This window comes from Colletes gigas, unplaced genomic scaffold (genome assembly GCF_013123115.1).
Source record: "Colletes gigas isolate AHSC1104 unplaced genomic scaffold, ASM1312311v1 Colletes_gigas_Sc00028, whole genome shotgun sequence".
NCBI classification, from domain to species: domain Eukaryota; kingdom Metazoa; phylum Arthropoda; class Insecta; order Hymenoptera; family Colletidae; genus Colletes; species Colletes gigas.
This window is the reverse complement of record NW_025106657.1, coordinates 69,947-97,126: the sequence shown is the minus strand read 5'-3', so window position 1 is coordinate 97,126 and position 27,180 is coordinate 69,947. Positions and strand designations below refer to the sequence as shown.

Here is a 27,180-nt window from a genome sequence, read left to right as displayed (position 1 = left end):
GCCACCATTATTATTATAGGGGCACAAAACTTTAAACACGTTTTTTAAAACGGTATCCATGATGTCTCCAAATGTTACATGCATATTCAGTGAACATAGTGAACATAAGGCTATAGCTCAAACCAGAATTATTTCAAAATTCCTTTTGTAGTTTTCAGCTATGTAAATTAAAAAAAATCGACAATCAAACTTCAGAGAATTGCCATTTTCCTTTTCTTCTGGCTCCTGCTATAACCACACTCATATCAATCAGAAATATCTATTGTGTATTTCCAATTTAAATGAACAGGAGATCCAAAATGACGGACATGTTGGTTTCACCTTTTTTCAAATGAAAAAAATTATATTTACTCTCGAAACATGTATAAACAAAATCTGAAATTTGTACTGCACAATATTTTATATTTTTTTTATAAACAAATATTAACAGATGAGTATATGCCACTAGAATACCTCCTTAAGCCCAGTATCCATTTGATGTATATTCTCGAATCGTATCCCAATTGCGTATCAAATTCAAAGATATGCAACGGATTCGATCGGTCATTTGTCGTTTTTTCGTCGTTACGTCAAAAGAATTATACGATATTTAACTGAATTAATGTGGACGGGGAGCGTTGCATTGTTTCGTTGCACACTTTTTTTGGTCATAAACGATCAAAGCACTTGGGAGATTCTCCACGTTTCCTCAGGTCTAGTCATGCGGCCAGCAGCTGTGGATTTAATCCTTTGCGGTCTTAAATTTTCTGACTTCTGTTATGTACGAATATATCTTGTAATATTTTGGCGCAAACATCTAATAATCATTTAATCAGTGTTTGTAATATAATACAGTTAAGAGAAGAGTAGGTCGATTCGTGTTAACAACTTTTAGATGAAAGCTTGAATATAATTAGTCCACATTTGCAAGAAAAAGACGAAGGTTGTAAGCCTCGATCGTGAAATGCTAGGAAAAATATGAGAAACGCGCTTTAAACATGAAACATGTAAAAGGAAGCCTGAGTTACGCGTTTGATAATGTTTCAAAAGATATCGTATTAATATTAAATTGCAAACAATGGTAAAACATATTATTGTAGATTATTGCTTCATTCGTATCAAATATATTATTGCGAATTAGCTTCTCGTTGTTACAATAAGGATAGATACACAAGTCATAGGGTATAAAATATTAAACATTTTTTGGACGACAAAGGGTTAAAACCCCAGTTAAAAATTTTTATATCCCTCAGTGTGATGAGTATCCTGGTGAAGATAAAAGCAAATACGACAGTATTCGGATTGTTTTTGATATTATACAAATTACGTTCAACCCATTCATAATATTCTCATGATACAATAAGAAATATAAAAGTTTTTAGATTTTCGTGTATTGGATCTCAGCTGACCTATCCCAGACCTAATATTTTAGATACATTCTTCTTAAAAAAAAAAAATTAATGAAAAGTAATTTCATTCTTAAGTTTATAAATGAATTTATTTATTTCGTAAAACGTTTAAGGTTTATTAAAAGTTTCAAAATTAAGAAATTTAAGAATGACCACGACATCAAGACCAATTAAAACCAATTAATACTTTGAAGACGGTCTGAATTCAAACAACGTTTGAAGTAATTCGAAATCTTTCGGTCTTGAAAATTTCATTACCCAGCATCCACTACTATTTATGTGACTTTGTCACACCATACACGCCATATTGTTCCTCCAAGGGTCGTACATCCATAATACGCTATCAATCACGTTCTTTAACATTAAATTTGGATATGTTAGCCATCAATAATTCAGTTAATAATAATACGAATGATTACTTCCTATCAAGTATTTATTAATCAGTACAGACAATAAATATGGAAAATTGAAAAAGATGTTGGGAGTTTCGTTTTGTTTTCTGTATTGACTAATTTCCGGCAAGAAGAATTACGCTGTACAAGAAATATTCATTATAGTAAAATAGAATTTGAAGGGCAATCTCACCCTCTAAATATAAACATCCACCTTTAAGATAAAATAGAGTTTCATCAAAATCGATCTGGTCAGTAAAAAAGTCTCCGTACACGATAGTAAAGATTTCAGAATAGGGTCAGTTGCCCTAATATGGAATATTGTTCTTTATACAGGGTGTTCGGCCACCTCTAGCAAAAATTTTAATGAGCGATAGTAGAGGCCAAAATAAGACGAAAATCAAGAATACTAATTTGTTGATGGAAGCTTCGTTAAAAAGTTATTAACAATTAAATTCAAAAATTTCAAATCGTTGTGGAAAAATTATTTTCGGTTGCGGGGGTCAACTACAATCATTTTTGGTGAGTACACATACCTCCGAAATCCTATCCACTTTCGAGAAAAAAAATCGAGTAGGTGCTGAAATTTTTCGGCGAAAAAAAATTTTTCAAATCGTTCTAAAAAAATTATTTTCGGTTGCGGGGATCAATTACAATCATTTTTTATCATTACACATACCTCCGAAATTGTACGCACTTTCGAGAAAAAAATTCCTTACTGAAAATCCAATTAGGTGCCTAAATTTTTCAACGGAGAAAAAAAATTGCAAATCGTTGTGGAAAAATTATTTTCGGTTGCGGGGGTCAATTACAATCAGTTTTTGTCATTAGACATACTCACGAAATCCTGCCCACTTTCGAGAAAAAAAATAGAGAAGGTGTGAAATTATTCGAGAAAATTAAAAAATTGCAAATCGTTGTGGAAAAATTATTTTCGGTTGTAGGGTTCAATTACAGTCATTTTTGGTGAATAGACATACCCCCGAAATCTTGCGCATTTTCGAGAAAAAAATTCAGTGAGGGCGGCACTTTAAACGTTAATAACTTTTTAACGAAGCTTCCATCAACAAATTGGTATTCTTGATTTTCGTCTTATTTTGGCCTCTACTATCGCTCATTAAAACTTTTGCTAGAGGTGGCCGAACACCCTGTATATACGTTTCACTTGCTTGCAGAACTTTTATAAAAACTTAAATTTTATGAATCTATAGGAAACTTTATGTCCTCTTGACTGGTAACAGTCAAATTTAAAATATAATAACGGTTTAGGAAATGTTTACTTTTTTTTTACTGAGGTCCTCATTTTCCATATTAGGCTCATAGTGCTCGAAATATGGAATAATGTATTTAGGGTGTATAGGGTATTCAACCACCCCTGGGGAAAATTTTAATGGGAGATTCTAGAGGCCAAAATAAGACGAAAATCAAGAATACTAATTTGTTGATCGAAGCTTCGTTAAAAAGTTATTAATTTTTAAAGTTCCGGCTGTAGAACAGCAATCTGCGATCACAGACGAATTTTTATCTCGAAAATGGGTAGGAATTCGTGGGTATGTCTATTGACCAAAAATGGTTGAAATTGACCCCCGCAACCGAAAATAATTTTTCCAGAACAATTAAAAATTTTTTTTTTCTCCGAAAAATTTGTCTAACTACTGAATTTTTTTCTCTAAAGTGGATAGGATTTCGGGGGTATGTGTATTCACTAAAAATGATTGTAATTGACCCCTGCAACAGAAAATAATTTTTCCAGAGTGATTAGATATTTTTTAATTTAATTTTGTAATAACTTTTTAACGAAACCTCAGTCAAGAAATTGATATTCTTGATTTTATTTAAACATAGTATTTCATATTACGAGCACTATAAGGTTAATATGGAAAATGAGGACCTCAGTAAAAAAAAAGTAAACATTTTCTAAACCGTTATATATTAATATAAATATATATAATTATATTTATATTTGAAGAAATAATCGAGCTACCACAAAGCTGATGCACTTACCTTATCATGTATAATATTAGGTCAAAGTTCACCTTGCAAAACTCAGACAGTGATATCTTCTTCAATATTTTTTTACGAACAAGTGTTGTTTTGAAATTCGGGCACATAATGACAATCGTAATCGATTTATCGGCAACAAATGGCAAAATCACAATTTTTTTATATTGCGGTGTTCCAAATTAGGAACATATTCCATATTAGGGCAACTGACCCTACGTAAGTCAAAATGAACAACTGGTATTAAAATGTTTCAATTGTAAGCAAATATACAAAAATAAAGTCTGCTCGTGAGGAATTAAATCGAACTGCTAATCTGTTACAGCAGCTCGCGTAAGATGTACGGAGACTTTTTCGACTAAGTGTAGAATATCGATAGGCAAGTTACGGCAAGGTATTTATTATAATTAGCAACATTAGCTATTAGAGATGATACAAAACAGTATACGTGAATTATCAGGATGAAACGGTAGGTAATTCTCTGTTCCGTGAATTATTAACACCTTTGTTTAGTCTAATGGAGGAAATAAAATTACCGTATGGTCGTGGTCAGTAGCTGATACATTTTATCATTGCCACTAACGTGACTATGCTCGACACTTGAGTGAGTCGATGTATCCAGTACAATCTGAAATCACCATAGTTCTTATTAAATCAACAAGCATAACTTTTTTTCTTTTGTTAATCGTAACAACGACGCAGGGTCACCATACGTACATTAATAATCGTTTTCGAAATGTACTCGAACTGTCGATGTTCTCGTTCAAAATATACTTTCTAACTCCTAGCACGTATGTATGAATATACGTGTTCCAATCAAGATTATCCGTATCTGTGATGAAATTACTAGAGTCCTTCAACGTTTTCACTTTCTTCGTCAAATCGCCCATGTTGTTTCTATGAAATTTCCATTCGTTCATGCCGAAATATTGAGCGGCTGATGTTGTCCGGTCGTAACGCTTGGCCGCTTTCATCATTCTGGAACGACGCTCGTTATTAAAATTGTTCGATGCATTCGTTGCACGATTCCGACACTTACAAGGGTTTGTTGCCCAAAAGCCTCGAAACTAAATCCACAACGATCGCCGGGAAGAAATGCAGCGTAATCGTTATAAATTTGTACATAAAAGTGTTCGTGCTCGTCATCACGCCTGGATACCATACTATGTATTTCGATGGCGACTCTATGGCGTATTTCTCAATAAGCTGCGCCAGGAATCCCCATCTATCGTGACAGAGTAGCAATGTTTACAAAATCATAATAGTTGCTTATGCACATTACGGTTAAAGATTAAAAGCAATCGTCTGGAAAATTTCATTGTTAGAAATATTATTCTCTGCGTGTTTACCTCAAACAGCCCGCACTACTGGTACAATTGTAAACCTTAATGGACTTATTATTATTCTGTTGTATTGTACTGTGCCACGACGCACATATTATCGTGTCGATTACATAATCGACTGGCACTATATCAATAGCAAGTTTCGCGTTACACTTAATTAATCTGACAGTACCTCTGGCAACTTCCAATATCACACCTGCAATATTCGAATGGATTTGATTTAGAAGGCATTCTTAAGCAAATGCTAAATTACACAGTAGAGATTTATACATTCAGTAATATTTCAATTAGCTAATCTTAGTTCCAAATGATTATTTCGTTTTTCCTAATGTTGAGTCTTTTTATATTAGGCTTACGAAATTCGTCAATTTAACAGTTTCAAGTTCTATAAATACAGTGGCTAAAATAATGATAGGTTCATCTTATTAATATCAGATTTATTGATATTTAATAATATAAAGGTGCCCTTTAATCAACGTTTTTTATTTTATTTACTATAATTATACATTTTTGAGATAAGTAACCATATAATATAGATTAGTTTAATTCATATTTTTTAAAACAATTACTTGATTTGACTCAGTTAAACGTTTCCTGCAGTCCATTATGCTATGAAGGTTCAACCAAATTTAAAAAGTATTTGGAAATTATAGTTCTACATTAATTTCAAGAAAAATACATCAGAATTAACAGCATTCTTTTAAAATAGTACCTTGAACCTAAAGTTGTTTAGCTTTACTAATACTATGATTTTTTACAAATTTTTGAAGAAGTTGTTCATAGAAATAGAAGCAAAAAACATACGATTGCGAATAGTGAATCTATACTTATTTCGACCACTGTATAATTACACAACTCATATATTAATATTAAAAGAAAACTATAGAATAACTTCATAACTCATTTACTATAATAATACATATTATATTAAAGTCTTTACTTTAATAGATACAGGATGTTCGGCCACCCCTGGGAAAAATTTTAATGGGAGATTCTAGAGGCCAAAATAAGACGAAAATCAAGAATATAAATTATTTGACTGAGGCTTTATTAAAATGTTATTAAAAAATTTCAAATCATTCTGAAAAAAATATTTTTGGTTGCAGTGGTGAATTACAATCACTTTTGGTGAATACACATACCTCCAAAATTCTACCCATTTTCGAGAAAAAACTCGAGAAAGTGCTGTTTTTTGGCAAACAAAAATTTGTCAAATCGTTCTAAAAAAATTATATTTAGTTACAGGAGTCAATTACAAGTATTTTTGGTGAATAGACATACCCTGAAATTCTACTCACTTCCGTGAAAAAAATTCTTTACCGAAAATCTAATGTGAGACCAGAAATGCTTCCCTCATGCGAATCTTTAAAATGTGATAACTTCTGAACGGATCGGAGGATTTTAATGTTTCAAACGGCAAATAACGCGTATTTTGGTGAAGAATATGTAGTAATTTCAAAAATATTCGAAAAGTTGTTCCTTGACCCCGTAAAGTGAGAAAAACCCCATAAAAATGGTCCTATTTTCAAACGGCCATAACTTCGGCAATAGTAAAGGTATCTCATTGAAATTTAGTATGAAAGTAGAGCTCATGGGTATCTTCAATAAAGTATTAGACAATATTTACGTACAGCGTCAAACAAATTTATTAAAAATAAAAACCGAGTGTTTAAAAAAAATCGACAAAAAGAAATTTCAAATCGTTCTGAAAAATTATTATCATTTGCGGGGGTCTATTACAATAATTTTTGGTGATTAGATCTACCCCCGAAATTCTACCCACTTTCGAGAAAAAAATTCGAGAGGTTGTGAAATTTTTCGATAAAATTAAAAAATTTCAAATCGTTCTGGAAAAATTATTATCATTTGCAGGGGTCCATTACAATAATTTTTGGTGATTAGATCTACCCCCGAAATTCTACTCACTTTCGAGAAAAAAATTCAGTACGGTCGGAACTTCAAACGTTAATAACTTTTTAACGAAGCCTCCATAAACAAATTAGTATTCTTGATTTTCGTCTTATTTTGGCCTCTAGAATTCCCCATTAAAATTTTTCCCAGGGTTGGCCGAACACCCTGCATAATAGTTTCCTTATTGCAAGTAAAAAAGTCATTGTTTTCACTCTTCTATCAAATTAAAATTTTGTATTATTTAAAAAAAAAAATTAAGTGCTGCCTTTTCATTATATTAATTGCATTTATAATTGTACGGCAGATTTCTGTTGTGTATAACTTTGTAAGGAGTAGGTATTTTAAAGAAAACAGTTTGGGGTGACAGAACTGTGTCCTTCACCCTGATTACCCATATTTAAATATTTGATAATAATTCCACTAGTTTCGTACATTATCAGAAATAAATTATTTATATCGTGTGATTTTAAAATGTAGTATACCTGATAGTCCAGTACATTTGTCCAACCAGCCTGGAAATGGTTCTTTCTGAGCGGCGCCAACTATACTAGGTCTCACTATCGATATTGGTAAGTTCACTGCCTTTGTCCATATTACTTGTTCTGCTAAATTCTTTGTAAACGTGTACGTATTTGGATGGCCCTCTAAAATACTTTTCTCGAGGGTGTTCAACGTCTTATCGTCGAGACTGTCGCACATATCGATTACCGTGGATAGTTTCAACCTTGTGCTGCGATATCATTAATACTATATGAGAATTTCTATTAGAATGTAATCGCAGTATAAATCAATAACGCAAACTTTGATTCGTTATAACGTAGCAAAGACGAACAGAAATTCACGAGAAGCACAACGTGAACGTAGCAATAATATAATGTCAATTGATAATTTATAGAAATTCTAATGGTGCCTAATCGTCGGTATAAATCCACGAAAAGAAACATATGCTTACGTATAAATTGATTCATTGATCTCGTGTCGATTCGCGTTACTGTAAGCTGTGCTAACGTAGACGATGCTAACTAGATTTGTCATATCCTTGCACAGATCTATGACATGGTCCGTGCCCTTTGTATTTAAATTAACGGCCACTTTCAACGGTTCGTCGAATCTCACGGTGGCTGCGCTGTGAAATACTATGTTGACCCTCTGCGTTAACATAATTCTGTCCTCTGGCGAGAGACCCAAGTATGGTAATGATACATCGCCCTTCACAGGGCGTACTTTATTAATTGCGTTAGGGTTCACCACTCGGAGTCTGCCGAAAACCTGCAAACACGCGGCTTGTCTCAGATTTGACCATGGAATCTCAAAACGTGGATTAAAAACTCTCATGGTGTCGGTTCCAGTTCTTAAATATGAACGAAATTAATTCAGATGGCTGAACCCTAAAAAGCATACACTTAACCGAGCAATTGGAACTCTGAAATGCATGGCTCCATACAACGAAATTTATAACATTTCTCAAGCAAACGTAAACAAATGAAAATATCAAAATTTTTCTGGTCGAGATCGAAAGGAAAGATCAGATGGTGATGACATTTCCCCAAAAAATCCTTTGTTTGGATTATACGGGGAATATCTGTACATATATTCGTTCTGTATAATAAAGTAATATCTTTTAATTTTGTGACACGCTTTCACCTATAAAGAAATCACGTCTACCCTATGTACATTCCCGTTGAAACCCTTCAACGTCGATCTAAAACACTTTCTAATACCATCAATCGCTTCGACGATTACAATGATTACGGATGAATACTCCGGGCTGTTTGGATTTCTGAGCGATCGGTAGGAATCGTGAATTACGTACGGGATCTTTTTGCATCTCCCTGAATCGTTGTTCGATCGTTTTTCCCTTTTTCGGGCGTAGCAGTATATAGATCGAGGATAGATGTGGACACGAGCGTAGCAGCTTTTCGAGAAGAGCTTTCCCCAAGAAACCGGTCGCCCCGGTCAATAGAACCACTGAATCGGTGAAGAACGCATCGATCGAGTTTCCGTTTTTGTATGTTTCATCGTTCTCGTCCAACATTGTTTGTGCATTTATGCTGGCCATATTGGAGGACATTCAGCGCTAACTGGCGATTACGAAAATCTGTAAAAGAGAAGCAAGGTGCGTAACAGCTGGGTAGCAAACGAGGAAACAAACTGTTGTTTGTACTGTTGGTTAAAGTTTTGTAAAATATAATTTTACCGAGCTCCCTTGGCGAATACAAAATACAGTTGCGTTTGATTGGCCTTTTTGTATTACTTGTGTTTGTAATATTTTAATGATCGCACGTTTCACGTAAAGAATGTTCCCTGTTTTATCGACCGGATATTTTTAAATTCAACATTTTATAAATATTTAAATATTAGGTCTATATAGTTTTAGCATTAAACTAATATACAAATATGAAAGACTGTATCTTCGTATATTTTTTCTCGCTTAGAAACTTCCATCGCAAATTATTTCTGAATTTGTGGGAATTAAAGTCTCTGATCAATGAATTGAATTTAAGTCGATGAACTACCAACTGCCTTCGAAGACGATTCATCAATCGATTTCGTACGAACAGCTTGAAACAATTTTCTATACTGACATTGTGGACCAAAACGAAGCACACGAGGATGCTAGGAATATTATTACAGGGAATTATAAATGCTGGATACCATAATGGGTACACGAGGTAAAATTTGAACCTCGTCAAACGTAATAAGTTGAATAAATGACGACTGAAGTTTCGTTTAAGGGTACTGGATTTTTCACTTACGGTTTGTGTTTTAAATAAGAAAGGAACAAATGATTTGCAATGAAACATTTTCTAAGCTTTGTTCTGCTAACATGACATTTGGCTTCCCTCTTTATCAAAGATCGATATTAACGAATTGTTAAACGTCTGTCGTTGTCATAGTATGAGTCTTGTTTATAACGATCTTCGATACAATTAAAGTTTCTCTCTATAGGTGAACTTTTCTATTATACGACACATTGTGTTCAATTTAAATATACACTCGGTTATACAAAATTTATTTTGTTTAAAAGAAGTAGTAGAATAGAATTTCTTTCTAGTTTATACATTCAACAAAGTAGGTAATTCTATTAAAACATACAGAAATTACAAGTAATCCCCAAATAATCCCAGAAGATTAGTTTTATCGTTAAATTTTCTCTTCGAAATTGAGTAACTGAAGATGTAGTTCAGGATGTGGGATATATGTTAAAAACGAACGTGTGTAGTTTACAATATACAGGGTGTTCGGCCATCCCTGGGAAAAATTTTAATCGAAGTTTCTGGAGGCCAAAATATGACGAAAATCAAAAATATTAATTTCTTGACTGAGGCTTCGTTAAAAAGTTATTAAAAAATTTCAAAACATTCTGAAAAAATTATTTTCGGTTGCAGGGGTCAATTACAATTATTTTTGCTGAATACACATACCTTCAAATACCTACCCACTTTCGAGAAAAAAATTCGAGAATGTGCTGTTTTTCGGCAAAAAAAAAATTTGTCAAATCGTTTTAAAAAAATTATTTTCGATAGCACGGGTCGATTACAATCATTTTTGGTCATTACACATATCCCCGAAATCTTACGCATTTTTGAGAAAAAAATTCTTTACCGAAAATTTAATTTCTGGCCATAAATAGTTCCCTGAAATTAAAACGTCATAGCTTCTGAATGGATTGGACGATTTTAATGTTTCAAACGGCAAACAATGCGTATTTTGGTGGAGAATATGTAGAAATTCTAACAATATTGAGAAAGTTGTTCCTTGACTCTGTAAAATTAGAAAAACTCCATAAAAATGGTCCAATTTTCAAACAGCCATAATTCTTGCAATAGTGAATATATTTTAATGAAACTTTTTTCTGTAGTAGGGCTCATGGGTACCTACAAAAAAGTATTGGATAACTTTTCTGTAGGGCGTCAAACAAAATTACTAAAAATGAAAAACGAATTTCTAAGAAAAATCGACGGGGGTTACCTAAATTTTTCGTCGAAAAAAAAAGTTTCGAATCGTTCTAAAAAAATTATTTCTAGGTTCTAGGGTCAAATACAACCAGTTTTGGTGAATACACATACCCCCGAGATTCTACGCACTTTCAAGAAAAAAATTCAGTATGTTCGGAACTTTAAACGTTAATATCTTTTTAACGAAGCCTTCATGAACAAATTGGTACTCTTGATTTTCGTCTTATTTTATCCTCTGGAATCTCCCATTACAATTTTTCCCAGGAGTGGTTGAACACCTTGAATATTGCAAGTAAATAGTTGACATTCGTTGCATACAAGTATTCAAAATGTTTAATTAAAAAATCAACTTATGTCAATGAAAAGAAGGTTTAGGAGATTATACCATTGGATAGCCTTGTCCCAGAAGAGCGAAGCTGTACATAAAGCGGACGGGTGTCACTTTCCTCGCAGCTTTAAGTGAAAATCGTCTTTCGCTAAACGGATTGCTTGCTACAAGGATAGCTTAGAAGTTATGGCCATTAAACGACATCAAGGATTTACTGCAACGATCGATTACATAATCTACCTATGAACGTTCAGTTTACCATATCGTGTAAACTTTACTGCGTAAAAGTTCGATCGTATCTTACGGTTTATTTTAGATGCATAAGATAGAAAATTGGTTTCTAATCAACGAAACACCGCTCCTTAAAATTATAAATAACATAATGAGCCAGTCTCAATCAACCAATTAGTCCAATTAGGGTCTCGATGAAGACACAGTTGCACAAACCAATAAAATGGACTTTTAGAACTTATGGACGCTTTTATCCTTTCTCGATTTTTATCTTTTACTTTTGTAAGAGAATTCATTTTTATTAATCTGTAACGATCAATTTTGTAGAGAATTTCTCGATATATTCTCACAGTCCCAAGGAACAGAATTAATGTATACAAAAGAATGTAAACTGGCACAGTACTTCTAATTCCAAATATTCCCAAATCAAATTCACCGTAAACAAAACACGTTTTATTACAATAACAATAGTTAAATAATTGTATATATAACAGTATAGGATACCATTAATTTTTATTGCAGCATAAACGAACATCTGAAATGAACCGCAAAAACAATCGTAATGAGAATTTTTACAGAGAAAAATACATCGCCGTTCTCAAAGTCATGATTGCATTTCTTATTATTTATATTATAGTTCATGAATACGTATATAACGTCGATAAAATGCAGTAAACTTTAATGCACTTTCGAACAGCCATCATCTAAGAATTTACCGCCACTATCGTCTTCGTAGTCTTTCATCGATTTACTTTAAGCATTTTCAAGAATATACAGCTATAATCACTCACACATGCTTCATTTGAAACTATACCTACGTTAAAATTATCGTATGTTCTGACTCTAGCAGAACAGTTCCATTTCTTCGCAGTTTGTTCCGCTGCACCACTGTTCGAATCAAACGCTAATTTTCTCGATTTTATCAATTTCATTTTCATTAAACCTGACATCGAAATTAGTGACAGAAATGAGTAACATATTTATTAAAAAAAAAATTTTCTGGCTTTATGTTCGTTTAATTTTAATGATAAAATATTTTACAGAATTATTTTTCAAGCTTTACTTGAAATTAATCTTGGGATCATAATCTATAGACGTATTATTATATACGTTTTAAAAATGCATTTTTGAATTCGGACCACGTAAAACAAAATAAAACTTGTTTGGAGTTATAAAGGTTTGATTATAATGAACAAAAATATCAAGCGATTCATAATGGCACTTTGAACAAATACGCTGACCTAACTAAGATACTATGAGCACAAAATTTTACATCAAAATATACCATTTGAATATTTTAATACTAGATCTGTACCAATATCATTCCAAAAACAATTTCCACATTTATACTCACCCCTTATGGGTGTATAGATTAAGAAGTATGGAATTATGTGACCATTTTATCTCAAAATGAGGAATTCTGTACGATTTATTGAACAGTACTAAATCATAGATTATTTAAAAGTTTCAAATATCTATAAGTACCTTTTTTTAAACCATTTGCATCACTGACGACAATTATTGAGACAAATCACTGAAGTATTAAATTCGTAATATTTTTTCAAATATTTGTATTTGAATTGAATACAAAGAATTTAGTGATAGGAGAGTATTTATCATTTTCCGCATGATGCAAATGAGTTAAAGGAGATACTGTTGAGGTTGACAATGTTCTACAACATATGTAGTGGTCATTAACAGCGTTGGTATAACAACTCGACTCGAATTAATAAACACTCGAAAATTACACAATTTGCATCTGTATTACTGATCCATCAAAATAATAATTAACTTGCTAATCTTTAACGAGAGGTATTTAAATTACAAATAGGTGCAGGAAGAAATATAATTGCGTGACTCTGCGTCACCATCAGCCATTTGTGACTAATACGAATATGTAATACTTTCTGGAAGAATTGATCGGCGCGTAGTTGGACATTCTAGATATCGATCGGTCTTCCATTCTACAACCTATATTCGGTGTACACACGTTATGTACAAGAGAATCGGTGGACTGCTTTTAAATTCTTTTCTTGACTCGAGTCGAATCAAGTTTCCTAAAATTGGGATTTTCTATAAGCCTCGTATGCAACCGTGCAAATAAATGGACAAACACTCTGGTTCAGATAATAATAAAATGAGGATTCCTATATTTTTAGAATTATTAATTGGAATCCCTGTCGTGAACGTGTCGATCGATTGTCAATTATTTCGATATTGTAACTTCTTTTATTCGTATAGTCATAGAAGGTCCTTTTGAAAGGTACACAGTTACACAATTTTTTATGGTTAAGGACGTTAAGCTTGATGAAATTTACGGTAGATTGCCGTAAAAATATGGTAGAAATGACACGAAACGTGTAAATTTTTATTAGCGAATTAATGAGTTTCAAAGTGGCGGAACAAGGATTATCGATATGGAACGTCCAGTAACTCCAATCGAGGTTTCCCCTCCGGCTCTGGTAGCATTAATGAGCTTATTGCAAGTGACAGGTGAATTACAGTCGAACAAATCGTTGACAAGTGTAACGTAAGCATTAGTATCGCTTGTACCATTATTTACGGTAAGATGAACGTCCATAAAACCTGTGCAAGAAACTCGATTTCGTGCGTACGGGGAGCTTAAGGAACGTTATTTGATCGAAAAAAACGAATCTTTGGAAAGAATTATGACCTGTGACGAGACTTGGATTCATCACTATGAATTGGAATCAAAGCAACAAAGCATAGTGTAAAAGGATCTCAGGACCTTGTGAAATTACGAAAGCACAATTTTTCCTACGAAACCTACGATAGGGGGAAAATAAAGAAATTTACAGAGAAAAGGAGTGACTTTTCTGCAAAATAACACTGGCCTTCGTACAGCACCTTAATGCTTGACCATCGTAAAACTAGGCTGAGAAATTCCGCCATATCCGCTATATTGTCTAGACCTTGACCTATTACATTTCTTTATCAACAATGGCTTCGACAGCAAGATAAAGAATTTTTTCTACCTGCATAGAAAAGCTAGTACAGCGATGGGATGAATGCATAAATGTAACAAAAGATTATATTGCAAAGTAAGACAATTATAACGCTTATTTAAAATAGAATATTTCAGTATCAAAGAGATAGATAGCTTTAAGTTTAACATTGCTAATGAGCATTGATCTGTTTATTTGCAAACCCAAGATAAAGGCTTGTAAAATTATTTCCTCCTTCATGAAAAAATGTAAATTACAAATTTAAGAATGTCGTTGTATTGTACTGTCTTTTTGTTACCATTGTAAAGCACATAAACCTGTTTGTATGGTTTCAAATGCTTAATAAAAGAAAAAATATTTCAGCAGTAGTCATTTGATCCTCGTACATTATACATATACAGAATGCATGTTTTTGTTCTTCAATGTACGCAATGTTTAACAGACATTTGACAGGAACAATCAAAACGCAGACTCAAACTGGTCATTCAAAATTGGAGCAGAAGACTCGTGTTCGATCATGTGCAGAAATGAGGGGTTATGTCTGATCATGTATAGTATAATCTCCTTTTTGTAGATCCACCTGCCTGGGTAAGTTGGAAGGAGATTATATTACAATTAATCAGACGAACTATATTTTTTTTTATAGTTAATTCATTTTGTAGAGGACGCGGTTTAGAAGAAGCATTTCAGAAGTAAAGAAAGATCTTAATTCGAGACAATTAATTGGAATTGTACTCCATCTTTGCTTTTACTTATCTTTTAAATAATTTCATATAATTTATTTACATTGGATAATGTGTTCTATTTACTCCTTTCTTCGCAAGAATTTCCATAGAGAGATTGAGTTGGCCGTGTTATTACATCAACGTAATCTTTGTTTAAAATTTGATTTTCCTTAAGGGGGTATTCTAGTATGAACCATCGAAAAAATCGAATTTTTAATGCATTTTCTTAAAGAATATAGATTGGAAAATATATTTGCAAAACCTTATACCTGAACTTTTAAAATTAATGAAGTTATGGTTGTTAGAAAGACGTAAGGATCAACGTCATTGTTATAAAGATACAAAACTTCAAAAGCGTTTTTCTCGAAAGTAGGTTTACCAGAACAATGTCCATGATATCTCAAAATCTACTTGACCAATTGGCTTAAAATTTTAGGTTAATATTCAGTAGATGTATGACTATAGCTCCTACTAGCATCAACTCAAAAGTTTAAAGTATTATAACTCATTTGTCTCTCTTAATTAAAATGCTGTAATTCTATTTTTAAAAGAATGATACTAGACATTGGAAAGAGTAGTTTAAGAATCGTATTTAATTTTTTAATAGCTTTATATCAGTATACATATTTCTTCGATTTAGTTTATACATACTGTATAAATGTTCGATAATATATATTATACATACTTACTAATTTAATAATCCAAGTACCTACTTTAGAATACTTGCCTCTAAACGTATTTGTAAAATCAATTTTAATTTTTCGTCATAATTCTTGAACTATACATAATACGAAAAAACCGTTAAAGTAAATGTTACTCAATTTGGTAATAACGATCCAAATAATAATGAAGGTATACCACTTTTTATTAAAATCAGTGGGCCTTTTCTACTCCCGTATTAATCGCCTCTAAAAAAATTTGTCGCACCCAACACGAATTTACAAAAAAATAAATTGATGTCGATATCGATATTAATTTCTCAGAAAACAACCTCTTACATATTAGTTGAAAATTACATATCCGATAGTTTTTGTAAACATAACTCTCCAAATACATTTAACTTTGAGCGATCGGGAACAAGACGACTTGCAGCTTGAGTAAAAAATCTGTTTCTGTAATATTCTGTACTCGAACAATCAAATTCGTTTGCAGGGAAGAATCGAGTACAATTTTAGAGTGCCTACATAAACTAAAATGCCTACGTAAGTAGAGTGCCTACGTAAACAAACGTCTAAGTAACAGGTTGCCTTTGGTTTCTTTCTGGAGTGCTCAAGTTCGTGCACTTGTCACTTCTGAGTTTGAAAACTAGCAATTTACTCTCACGATACTGTGAGACTGAAAGTGAAATAGGAATCTAATAAACTGTTTCCTTTTCGTCTCAATTATTCCAATGACCGACCAATTGGAACGAGCATGTCACGAGTAATATAAAACAAAACCGAATTAAAGAAATTAGAAAATCGTAAAAGTAAAAACACCGCAAATACAGTGGATTGGAAATCAAATTATTATAAATTATACTGATCAACAGCAAATTCTTCACTGAAGCGATTATACAACTATAACACCAATTACGAAGATAAAAGTCAAATTCCAATCCCATTATAACACTAATTACGAAGAGAAATGTTCAAATTAAACTATTTGCTCTAATTTTTCTAAAACACAAACTAAAAATAGTAATTTTGACGAACTTTTACCTGATTTACAATTTTAGCAGGCTGTTATTGGAAACTAACCGTAAACGACAATACGCAGACTTAAACGCATGCAAATATTTTCATTTTCAGCTTCATTATTTTGTACGATTTTATAATCTGTGATGGTCAAGGAAGTCATGAAAATCCATATAACTCATGGAAACTCCACGTAACAAAACTCACACTTTAATCTACTACACTGGAATTAAATAAATCATGTCCCACATCAAACCAGTGCCAAATAATTTCTGTTTCTATTATTTTCTATCTCAGTATGCGTAAATAAATAAGAAGATGGCTTAGTCGTAAAGAATACAAACTATTTTCTACAATTTGTTAACCAGCGCACTTAAAATACGTTTGACATCGTGAAACGTTGATGCACAAACGAAAATATAATTGACAAACAAAAGTAGTCAAAAGGGTCTATAAAATGTTCGTCTTTCGTGAAAAATCATCCCATCTAAAGTGAATGTCGGATAAAAGAGGGAAGGAAAGTATTTCTTTCGAAGGACTCACTCTGTCCGACTCGACGGCGCAAAGCAGTACGTGGACAGCTCCTGTTTCTGTCTCCTGCGAGCCTTCGAAATCGTCGAGAATCACCTGTTATCGATCGCAGTCTAGGTCAACACGTGTGAATTTTCGCGAGACACGTAATCTTCGGAATTCGCGAATTCGGGGTTACCTACCCCCGTACATCACCGCGTGCGTTTTTTTTACGGTCACTTGTACATACTCGACCTCCGCCCCTTTCTCGCGCACGACTCACAGCCACCTTTCCGTTTTTCGTTCCCTCTCCTTTTTCCTCGTTTTCTAAAATCGTTCCTCCACGAAAGGAATTTGCGCGTATTTCAACATAGATCAACCCGTGCTTACTAAAGACTGTGTTGTCCGACGAGCCGGGGATTCCGCGCATGCTCGGCTCACCGACGACGAAAACAGCAACTTGCACAACCAATGTTATGGGCGACGAAGTATAGCAAATTGTGACGATCGGGGTAGGCCATTATGTACACTCGTACACGAGAGTATCCCAACGCTCGCATTTATGCAGGACTGGGGGAAATTTGAAATAATTCTATATAAAGTAGTAAACATTGAAATATTTGCATAAGTAAATACCATTTCGTTAAATGTTTAAGTCATGAGAAAATACTATTTACCACTTACACTCGGATTTAAATATAGAAAATAACTCCTATTCCTAGTAAATATTTCTTGCAAATATTTATAACATTAGCATGAACGGAGGTATATATGTTTACATACATGTCTTATAAAACTATATCATGTACGTTCTCTGTGCCTGTGGAATGTTTATTTTGTTTTGCACGGCGAATATTAACACCTAAACAAAATTTATTAAAAGACAGTACGTTCGAAGAGTGTGCTCTGTTTAAAGCAAACAAAGTAAATCAGTAATAAAGGTCTTATGCTATCGATAAAAGTACATGACACTATAAAAAGAAAAAAGACTTCTTATTTGGAATACTATTAGTTGCAATACCATTATTCTAAGCACTATTCCGTGAAATATTATTTTCCTATATTTTAATGAATATTTATTTCCATATGTAACTACACACATGAGAGAATAAAAACATTTACATTTTATTTACTATTTTCCCCTAGCCCTGCATTTATGGCACTCGACTAATGAAATATGTATTTAAAACTGAAGCATTTTATGTAATATGATACACATAACAAGGAATGGGTTCTGATACTACATAAGTGAAATTAGCAAATAATATACATATGTAATTCAAACGCAGTAAGAAGTGGTAAATTTTTTAGTGGCATCTTATCAAAATTAAAGTAAAATAAATTAACAGAGAAATAAATTAATAAACATGATTACTATACAAACTTGAGAACTAATCGAATGACGGGACCTCGCATACAGCTGATGAAGAAGACATCATTTATATTGCCGATGAATTAATCAAAAATAATATTTTCATTTTTATGAAAAATCTGCAATAAAAATATATAATAATCAATTTCTTCTGTAACAAAAAACATAAAAATTTGAACACTGAATTTAACTTTATTAATTATTTCACTTGCCAAACTGTTTAACTCCTCTAGTCACATAAAAATTGTAATATTACTAACGATTGCTCTAAAGCTATTCTATTTTATATACCGTTAGATGAAAGATAGAATTTTGAAAAACAATGTACATTATTTCGTCACATTCCTTCACTTTTTGTTTTATGCCTAATTCTTGAACAGTAACCTTCAAATCCTATCTACGAGAAATTAACTAACATCGCCCATTTCAATGAATTTAAGGAAAAACCCAAACTTCCGGAACCGTTAAATAGTAGAGTCAAAACATACTGGCAAGAACTAAATATGGATACACCAAAAATCATATCAAGAATACAGTATCAAATTCCACCATGGACGATAGATCCTCCTTGCATACTCGATAAAATTCTGAAAGCAGGCAAACAAATTAACCCAAACGTTCTCAAAAGTCTATATACTGAATTATCGAATGAATACCCGTACCATACGCAAATTTTCACTGATGCTTCAAAATCAGGACAGGGGACTGGATGTGCGGTATGCACTCCCGAACATGAGATCCTATTCAGGCTCCCGGAAACATTCACAATATTCACTAGTGAAGCGTTAGCTGTTCTACAAGCCTTGAAGTACATAGAAGAAACAACACACAATAAATCCATCATTCTAACTGATTCTAAAAGCGTCCTACTCGCCCTACAAAATTTGGAAACAAACAACACTGTAATCCAAAACATTATTGAATTAAATGAAACACTTAAGCGAGACAAAAGAGAAGTGTTATATTCCTGGATTCCCTCCCATATTGGTATTGAAGGTAATGAAAAGGCTGATACAGCAGCAAAACTGGCTAGCTCCAGTACAGCTATAACGAAATGTGAACAGGCAACTCATCAAGACATCCAAAAGCATTGCACCAAGGCGCAAACGGAAGTGTGGAATGAAGAATGGAGAAATAGCAGACCAACTAAGCTACATAAAGTTCGAAATAATATACATGACTTCAATCCGGCGCTACTACTAAATAGAAAAGACCAAGTGAAAATAACCCGACTAAGAATAGGACACTCGAACTGGACACACTCATACCTTATCACAAAAACCGAACCAAATTCCTGCGACACCTGTAACGTACGAAATAGTATTGAACACATCTTGACAATCTGCCCTAAATACAATATGAAGAGGATCCAACACAAGTTACAAAACTCACTAACGATCTTACGAGAAACAGATTCCTGCAGAAAAGTTTTAAACTTCTTAAAAGACATCAATGTATACCAATTGCTCTAAATATGATTAGCCCCACTAAGTAACCCAACTGTGGTCACTAATAACCTAAAAGGTGCATGTGACCTAAAACGCTCAATAAAATGAAAAATGAATATCAGTCGAACATCCATTAGACATTTGTATGCAATTCAAGTATGATTGTTTGATTATTATAATTTCACTGAATATAATTCCACTGAACCATTGACTACTTCTAGTTATCTAGTGAAAGTACGTCAAGGGTATAAACATATTAAATACAGAAAACGGGCAGTCAACGTGTTAATTATAGTCTAACGGATAATCAGAGTTAATGAAACGCTGTTACGAAAGAGACAAGTTTATGCATTCCAAATATGGGCGCCCGTAATAACGTAAATAATTTCCAGTTCAATGTAGTTCCGTTTTAAACGTAACATCATAATTGAATACGTTGGAACCACCTGTTCCGCAGATTAAATTACTGTTCTGCCTACTCTCCTCTTGCAGAAAGATGCGCGCCCAGAAACGTTACAAATTAATCTTAGCTGAATTCGCTTACCTTAATTGTATGCAAATTGCAGCAGCTTTCAAGTTTTTGTTTCGCGTCCGAGAATTTAAATTAACGTTGAAGCGTTTAATTCGTTCGCTTTAATGATCTTCGCGCGATATGCGACGAAAACGTTGCAATTTCTTTCGACTTACGTAAGCAAGACTTTGCACGTGGAAACTTTTAACTATCGAGGAAAGTAATTTCTTTGCTCAATAATGGGTTGTACGTTCCAACTTACAGCCTATTTCTATATTTTGTACAATTTCATAATTCATTCGCTGATAAAAATCCATCTCTTTACTTGTAAAGGATTAGTTACGTGTTTTTAATAGCCTCTTATTTTGCAGAGAGAGAAGCAAATTGTACAATACTTTCATTTTTAAAAACATTTAACCGTCTTTTAAATTTATACTTATATTATCGTTGTTTCCTTTTACAAAACAACATTACACCGAATTTATAAAAGAAATCGAATCTTCAAATTGTTTCGTTACACATAATAATGTGTTTTTCAGATTTGAACTAAAGTTAGTCGTATTTCAGGAAGCGAATTAACGAAGAAACGGAAATGAATATGCAATAGTGGCTTCGATAGCAAGATGAAGAATTTTTTATTACAGGCATGAAAAAGCTAATTACAGTGACAAGTGCATGAATATTAAATAAATATTTCAGCCTCAGTCATTTACCTCGTTACTCATTGAACGAACCTCGTATTTTACCATGTAAATTCATCTCTTTAACTGTTTACATACATTTCTATATATATTATAGAAAGTAAAATTCACGGCAATGACCTGAAACTTACGAATAGGAAAATACTGGACGGATGATAAGATTCCGGTTTGCAAAGTAGTTTCGAAAATAAGTTCGACTCGTTATGTTGGGCTGGCCAAAAAGTAAATGCAACTTCAGATCAAATCTTAAAAGCACATATTTAACCATGAATAGTAAGAAATAAGTTTGAATATCAGATTTATTTTATAACTTTGTTATAAATGAAATAAAAAAAGGAACAACAAGCTGTAAATCAAATTTATGTAAAATGTATGGAAAGGACGTAATCAAAAAACGCATGTACCAAAAGTGGTATCTTCGTGTAAAATAAAAATTGTTTATCATCTGTTCCTCTCTCTGTAAAATTCCTTTGATTCCTATTAAGAGGCTATTAAATAGCTCGTGATTAGTTTTTTGGGGGGATTTTCACGAATGAGAAACTATGAATTTGTTTGAAATATGAGAATAGGTTATAAGTTAGAATAGAAAATTCATTCTTGAATAAAGAATTACTTTCCATTATATTTACATGTTGAGAACCGTACGAATTTCTTTTGTCAACGTAATTCGAATGCGAGTATTTCGTTCGCTCGGGGAGAGTACATCGACGCCGCCATTGCGCGCGAACCAGTTTTTTGGTTTCACTTTGTTTTGACGCGTAAACGGTCGCTCGGAGATATCAACGCGCGGCACTGAGTTAATAGAAGTGCAGCTACATTGCGTGAATGCTGCTGAAGAAAGTTCTTCCGTGTTCACTATAGAAAGACGTGTGCCAGATTTCATAATGCCTCTCAGCGCAAAACTTTTTCCTTTCCTTCTTCTCTCCGATGGACCCGTTCCATTCACGTGGCTTCTTTACGCTAATACAATCTTCCGCGGGTCCGTTGATCGGGTCACATTTTCGTGGAACCGGTCCGCCGAATTTCACTAAGTAAATACAGATGAAGGTCGACGAGCGGACGATGAAAGTTTCTCCAGTTTATGTAACCCGTTCGTATTATTTCGAGAACGAAATGCAAAGAGGAAAAAGACCGATCGACGATCCTCAGCATCTCATTCTCGCGTTTCGTGCAGTCAAAATACCCGAATAAATTATACAAACGAAATATCGCGGCATACGCGAGAAACGTTCAGATTGTCTCGAGCATAATTCTTTTTAGATTGGTTAGTACGAATCTATGACGTTCGATGGTAAAAGTTAATTTCGGTGTCACAACGCGCGATTTAAATTTCTCCCAACTTCCAAATCTTAACTTTATTCGAGTTTCAGCTATTTCACCGTTCGAAATAGAACTAACGTACGATGTACAAGTATGGCAACGGTACTCTGGACCACCAATATCCGGTTATAGCGAAGAATCTTTAAAGACTTCTTTTATTCGAAATGTTTCACAGTATTTTTGTAGCTGTTTCTTCGTCATGAGTACTTTAGAATAATGTCAAGAAGTTGAAATAAAAATGAGATATAGTTGAAAGATTATTTCTTCAAAATCATTGGAAGATGATTGTTAATACGTTTTTAAACTAAGATAATTTTTATTGGTTGTTCTATTCTTTTTAATATAAGCACGCAAATGCTCATTCTCATCCAATTGCTAGTTTAAAATAATTTATTAAGTAGAAGCTGCACTAGTCCTTAACAAGCTGAAAATCAACAATTTAAATAAACAAGAACGAATATGTCATAATATTTTCAAACATATCATCTTAACACCATTTTAATTGAAGAAAATAGTTATTTGAACGAAACAATATTTATTAATGAAAGGCGTTCAAATAAAAAAGGAACGAAAATCTTTTTATTAAATTTAATTCTCTCTAAGATTTATTTTAAACATGTGTTAGAATTTATACAAATAACGAACATATAAAAAAAGAATTACCTATATTTTCTCAAAATCATAACACAAATATAGTTTTATTGAAATCTATTCAGCTATTTGGACATAATTGTGTTAAATACACATTAAGAAAAAATTTTCTTTAATAATCAAAACGTAATCAGGAAATTTAAACCATTCTTTTTCGTAATAGAAATTTTTTCTATGATAAAAAATAATATCGCAACAGACTGGAGGCTGAGGCAAATTTGAGAATTCAGCGAACTCCCATTAAGCTTTGGAAACTGAGTAAAAATATAAAACAATGACATTTATCTGATTAAAAATAAGAAAATGTATGTTTAGACAAAAATTGCACGTAATAATTCTTTACAAGATTATATGTTTAACAAGCAATGGGTTCATTGTTGTTATATGTTTATCAAGTTATCCATAATTCAAATTAAGTAAATTAGAAATATATGTTTATAAAAGCTCTCAAAATTTTAAGTTTCAATAAGATAAACATCAATAAGCAGAACCCCACATAAGCAGAAGTTCTTTGGAGTTCCAAATCAATTTTTAAAGATATTAAAAGTAATTCTGTCGTTAAGCTTCGTTTTAAAAACAATGTTTCGATTTACACAGTGTAAATTACATTTCTTTTAGGTTAATGCTATGTTAAATATATTTATACTCATTCCTAACTATGCCTAACATTCCTAACTTTAAGTATACAACAACGAATTATCAGCTGTATTTAAATACTTTAAAGTAGTATGTAGCATTACTTAGTGACATGCTAATCTAAGCAAGATAAAATACGCTGTTAATATTTTCTAACAACAAAACAAATTCTGCACGTATTATTATATACTGCGAAGGGACTGGTCGCAATAAATAAATTCAAAATAAAATTTATAACGAGATCTCAAAAACATTCTCTATATTTTATGTCAACTACTGATTAAATAATGATTGACTTTTTAAAATAAAAAAGCACTTCTTACAGAACGCAATATTAATTCGAGATTTAAACGAGATTTTAAACGAGGGAAAAGATGAGAACAAAATACGATTCAATTCTTCTCCATCAACGGCTGAGAAAATTATTAGAAGCATAATTAATAAAACAAATATTTCAAGTGGACAAGTAGGAAGGTCGATTAAAATGTACAATTTGGAAAGGTTACAATGAAAATTCAGTACCCATTAAAATAAGATTCGGTTCTTGAACCGAGGTAACGGAGGTAAACATCAAAGTACGAAATCTTCGCCATTAGGCATTAAACGATAACATACACCATAAGATATTAAAAATAACAATTTTAGTGAACTAACGAACCGTCGATTAAAAGTATATTGAGAAAAGCACGAACGCTCAAATCGTTAGAAAATTAAAATTCATTATTAAGAATGCGAAAGAGAACCAAGAAAACAAAGTGTGATTAGTTAATCGCTAACGTGTTAAAAACTAAAAATAAAAATTTCTATACTTGGAGGGGGGAAATCAGGAAGTCGATAATTCGTGCTTACCCGTTACTAGTCCTGTTGGTATCCCTTGTCGGAGAGAGCGAATTTAACGTATGAACGATGTTGCCAGACTTGGTTCCGCGGCACCTTTCAAGCACAACTGGTATAAGACCCAGCATCGTACTCTCCTAAATACCTTTTGCCGGTTAATACGATTGCCCCTACTACTGATGCATAAATCTAAAGTTCGCCCCGTCCATCTCTTGCGCGATAGACATATGATAAACATGCAATTTAGACAATCAAAATATTTCAATAATGCATTAATAACTGTACAAATCTCGATTATTACAAAATAAGTTATTAGAGATAACGGTTGTTAAATGGTGACTTCTATAATTCTATAAAAAAAGAGTTCAAACAATTATAGTTAACAATGTATTAATAAGTGTAAAAATATCGATTGTTACAAAATAAGTTATTAGTAATAAAGGTTGTTATACAGGGTGTTCGGCCACCCCTGGGAAAAATTTTAATGGGAGATTCTAGAGGCCAAAATAAGACGAAAATCAAGAATATAAATTTCTTGACTGAGGCTTCATTAAAAAGTTATTAAAAAATTTCAAATCGTTCTAAAAAAATTATATTTAGTTACGGGAGTCACTTACAAGCATTTTTGGTGAATAGATCTACCCCCGAAATCCTAACCATTTTCGAGAAAAAAATTCAGAAAGGTCCCTAAAATTTTCGAGGAAAAAAAAATTAAATTACAAAATTTCAAATCATTCTGAAAAAATTATTTTTGGTGGCGTAGATCAATTACAATCATTTTTGGTGATTACATATACCCCGAATTCCTACGCATTTTCGAGAAAAAAATTCCTTACCTAAAATCTAATGTGAGGCCAGAAATGCTTCCCTGCATGCGAATCTTTAAAATATCATAGCTCCTGAACGCATTGGACGATTTTAATGTTTCAAACGGCAAACAACGCGTATTTTAGTGGAGAATTAGCAGATGTTCCAAAAATATTCGAAAAGTCGTTCCTTAACCCCGTAAAGTGAGAAAAACCCCATAAAAATGGTCCAATTTTCAAACGGCCATAATTTCTATAATAGTGAACGTATCTCATTGAAATTTAGTATGGAAGTAGAGTTTATGGATACCTACAAAAAAGTATTAGACAATATTTACGTACAGCGTGAAACAAATTTATGAAAAATGAAAAACGAATTTCTAAGAAAAATCGACAGGTGCCTAAATTTTACGTTGAAAAAAAAATTTCGAATCGCTCTAAAAAAATTATTGCTAGGTTCTGGGGTCAAATACAACCATTTTTGGTAAATACACATACCACCGAAATTCTACGCACTTTCAAGAAAAAAATTCAAGAAGGTGGACAAATTTTTCGGCGAAAAAAAAATTTCAAATCGTTTTGAAAAAATTATTTTCGGTTGCGGGGGTAAATTACAATCATTTTTGGTGCATAGACATACCCCCGAAATCCTGCGCATTTTCGAGAAAAAAATTCAGTATGGGCGGAAGTTTAAACGTTAATAACTTTTTAACAAAGCCTCCATCAACAAATTGGTATTCTTGATTTTCGTCTTATTTTGGCCCCAAGAATCATTCATTAAAATTTTTCCTAGAGGTAGTCGAACACCTTGTATAGTGACTTCTATAATTCCATAAAAAAAAGTTCAAACAATTTGACTTGCTAATGCATTAATAACTGTAAAAATTTTAATTGTTACAAAATAAGTTATTAGTGTTAAAAGTTGTAGTGTGGTGACTTCTACAATTCCATAAAAAAAAGTTCAAACAAGTTTGCTTGCCCATCTCATGAACATTTGTTTGTTAAACTTCGATGAAGATGTCAGAAATATTCACATCGAATTTTGATTACTAGTAATTAACTTAGTATTTCTATAGAAGTCCGAAAACCCGGATAATTACATATCAAATGGTATTAAAAAATTCATATTTAAAAAGGAATAAAAGAAACTAACAAATAAAATTTTACTGCAAGGGAAACACACGATAAATGGTTAACAAGGTCAGTTATTTTATACAAATTATAATTGTCGTTTGTTTACAAAAAAAAAGTGATATATTCACTTTCGTGACTTTTATTGCCTCTGTTGCAATGTTTGTGGCAGAAGCACTTTGATACTTCTCCATAAATAATGATTCCCATAAAATATGTTCATAAAACTGACGTTTTGTTTTATGACTTTCACAAGTAAATGATTATCTTTTTTCAAATTTTGCATTACTATTACGACATTATGTGTTTCTCTTTTTTTTAAATTCTCGTATGTTTC

General features: G+C 32.6%; 2 protein-coding genes across 5 annotated transcripts; one reads left to right on the top strand and one right to left on the bottom strand.

Moving 5' to 3' along the window:
• Positions 1-207: 207 nt before the first annotated feature.
• Positions 208-25,021, bottom strand: LOC122401821 (putative fatty acyl-CoA reductase CG5065). 4 transcript variants are annotated; one of them, XM_043404201.1, is made up of 9 exons: positions 24,919-25,021; positions 8,849-9,133; positions 7,988-8,304; positions 7,518-7,765; positions 5,131-5,320; positions 4,821-5,006; positions 4,499-4,759; positions 4,318-4,409; positions 208-1,245 (listed from the first exon to the last, which is right to left on the bottom strand). In XM_043404201.1, exons 2-8 carry the CDS (start codon positions 9,104-9,106, stop codon positions 4,331-4,333), a joined length of 1,539 nt encoding a protein of 512 aa, XP_043260136.1. In that variant the 5' UTR covers positions 9,107-9,133; positions 24,919-25,021; the 3' UTR covers positions 208-1,245; positions 4,318-4,330. The 4 variants fall into 4 exon arrangements, with proteins under 4 accessions (XP_043260136.1, XP_043260134.1, XP_043260133.1 ...); XM_043404199.1 differs by lacking the exon at positions 208-1,245 and adding an exon at positions 1,625-1,994; XM_043404200.1 differs by lacking the exon at positions 208-1,245 and adding an exon at positions 3,526-3,996.
• Positions 19,306-20,274, top strand: LOC122401785. The gene has a single exon (XM_043404141.1). The coding sequence runs from the start codon at positions 19,306-19,308 to the stop codon at positions 20,272-20,274; it is 969 nt and encodes a 322-aa protein (XP_043260076.1).
• Positions 25,022-27,180: the final 2,159 nt, after the last annotated feature.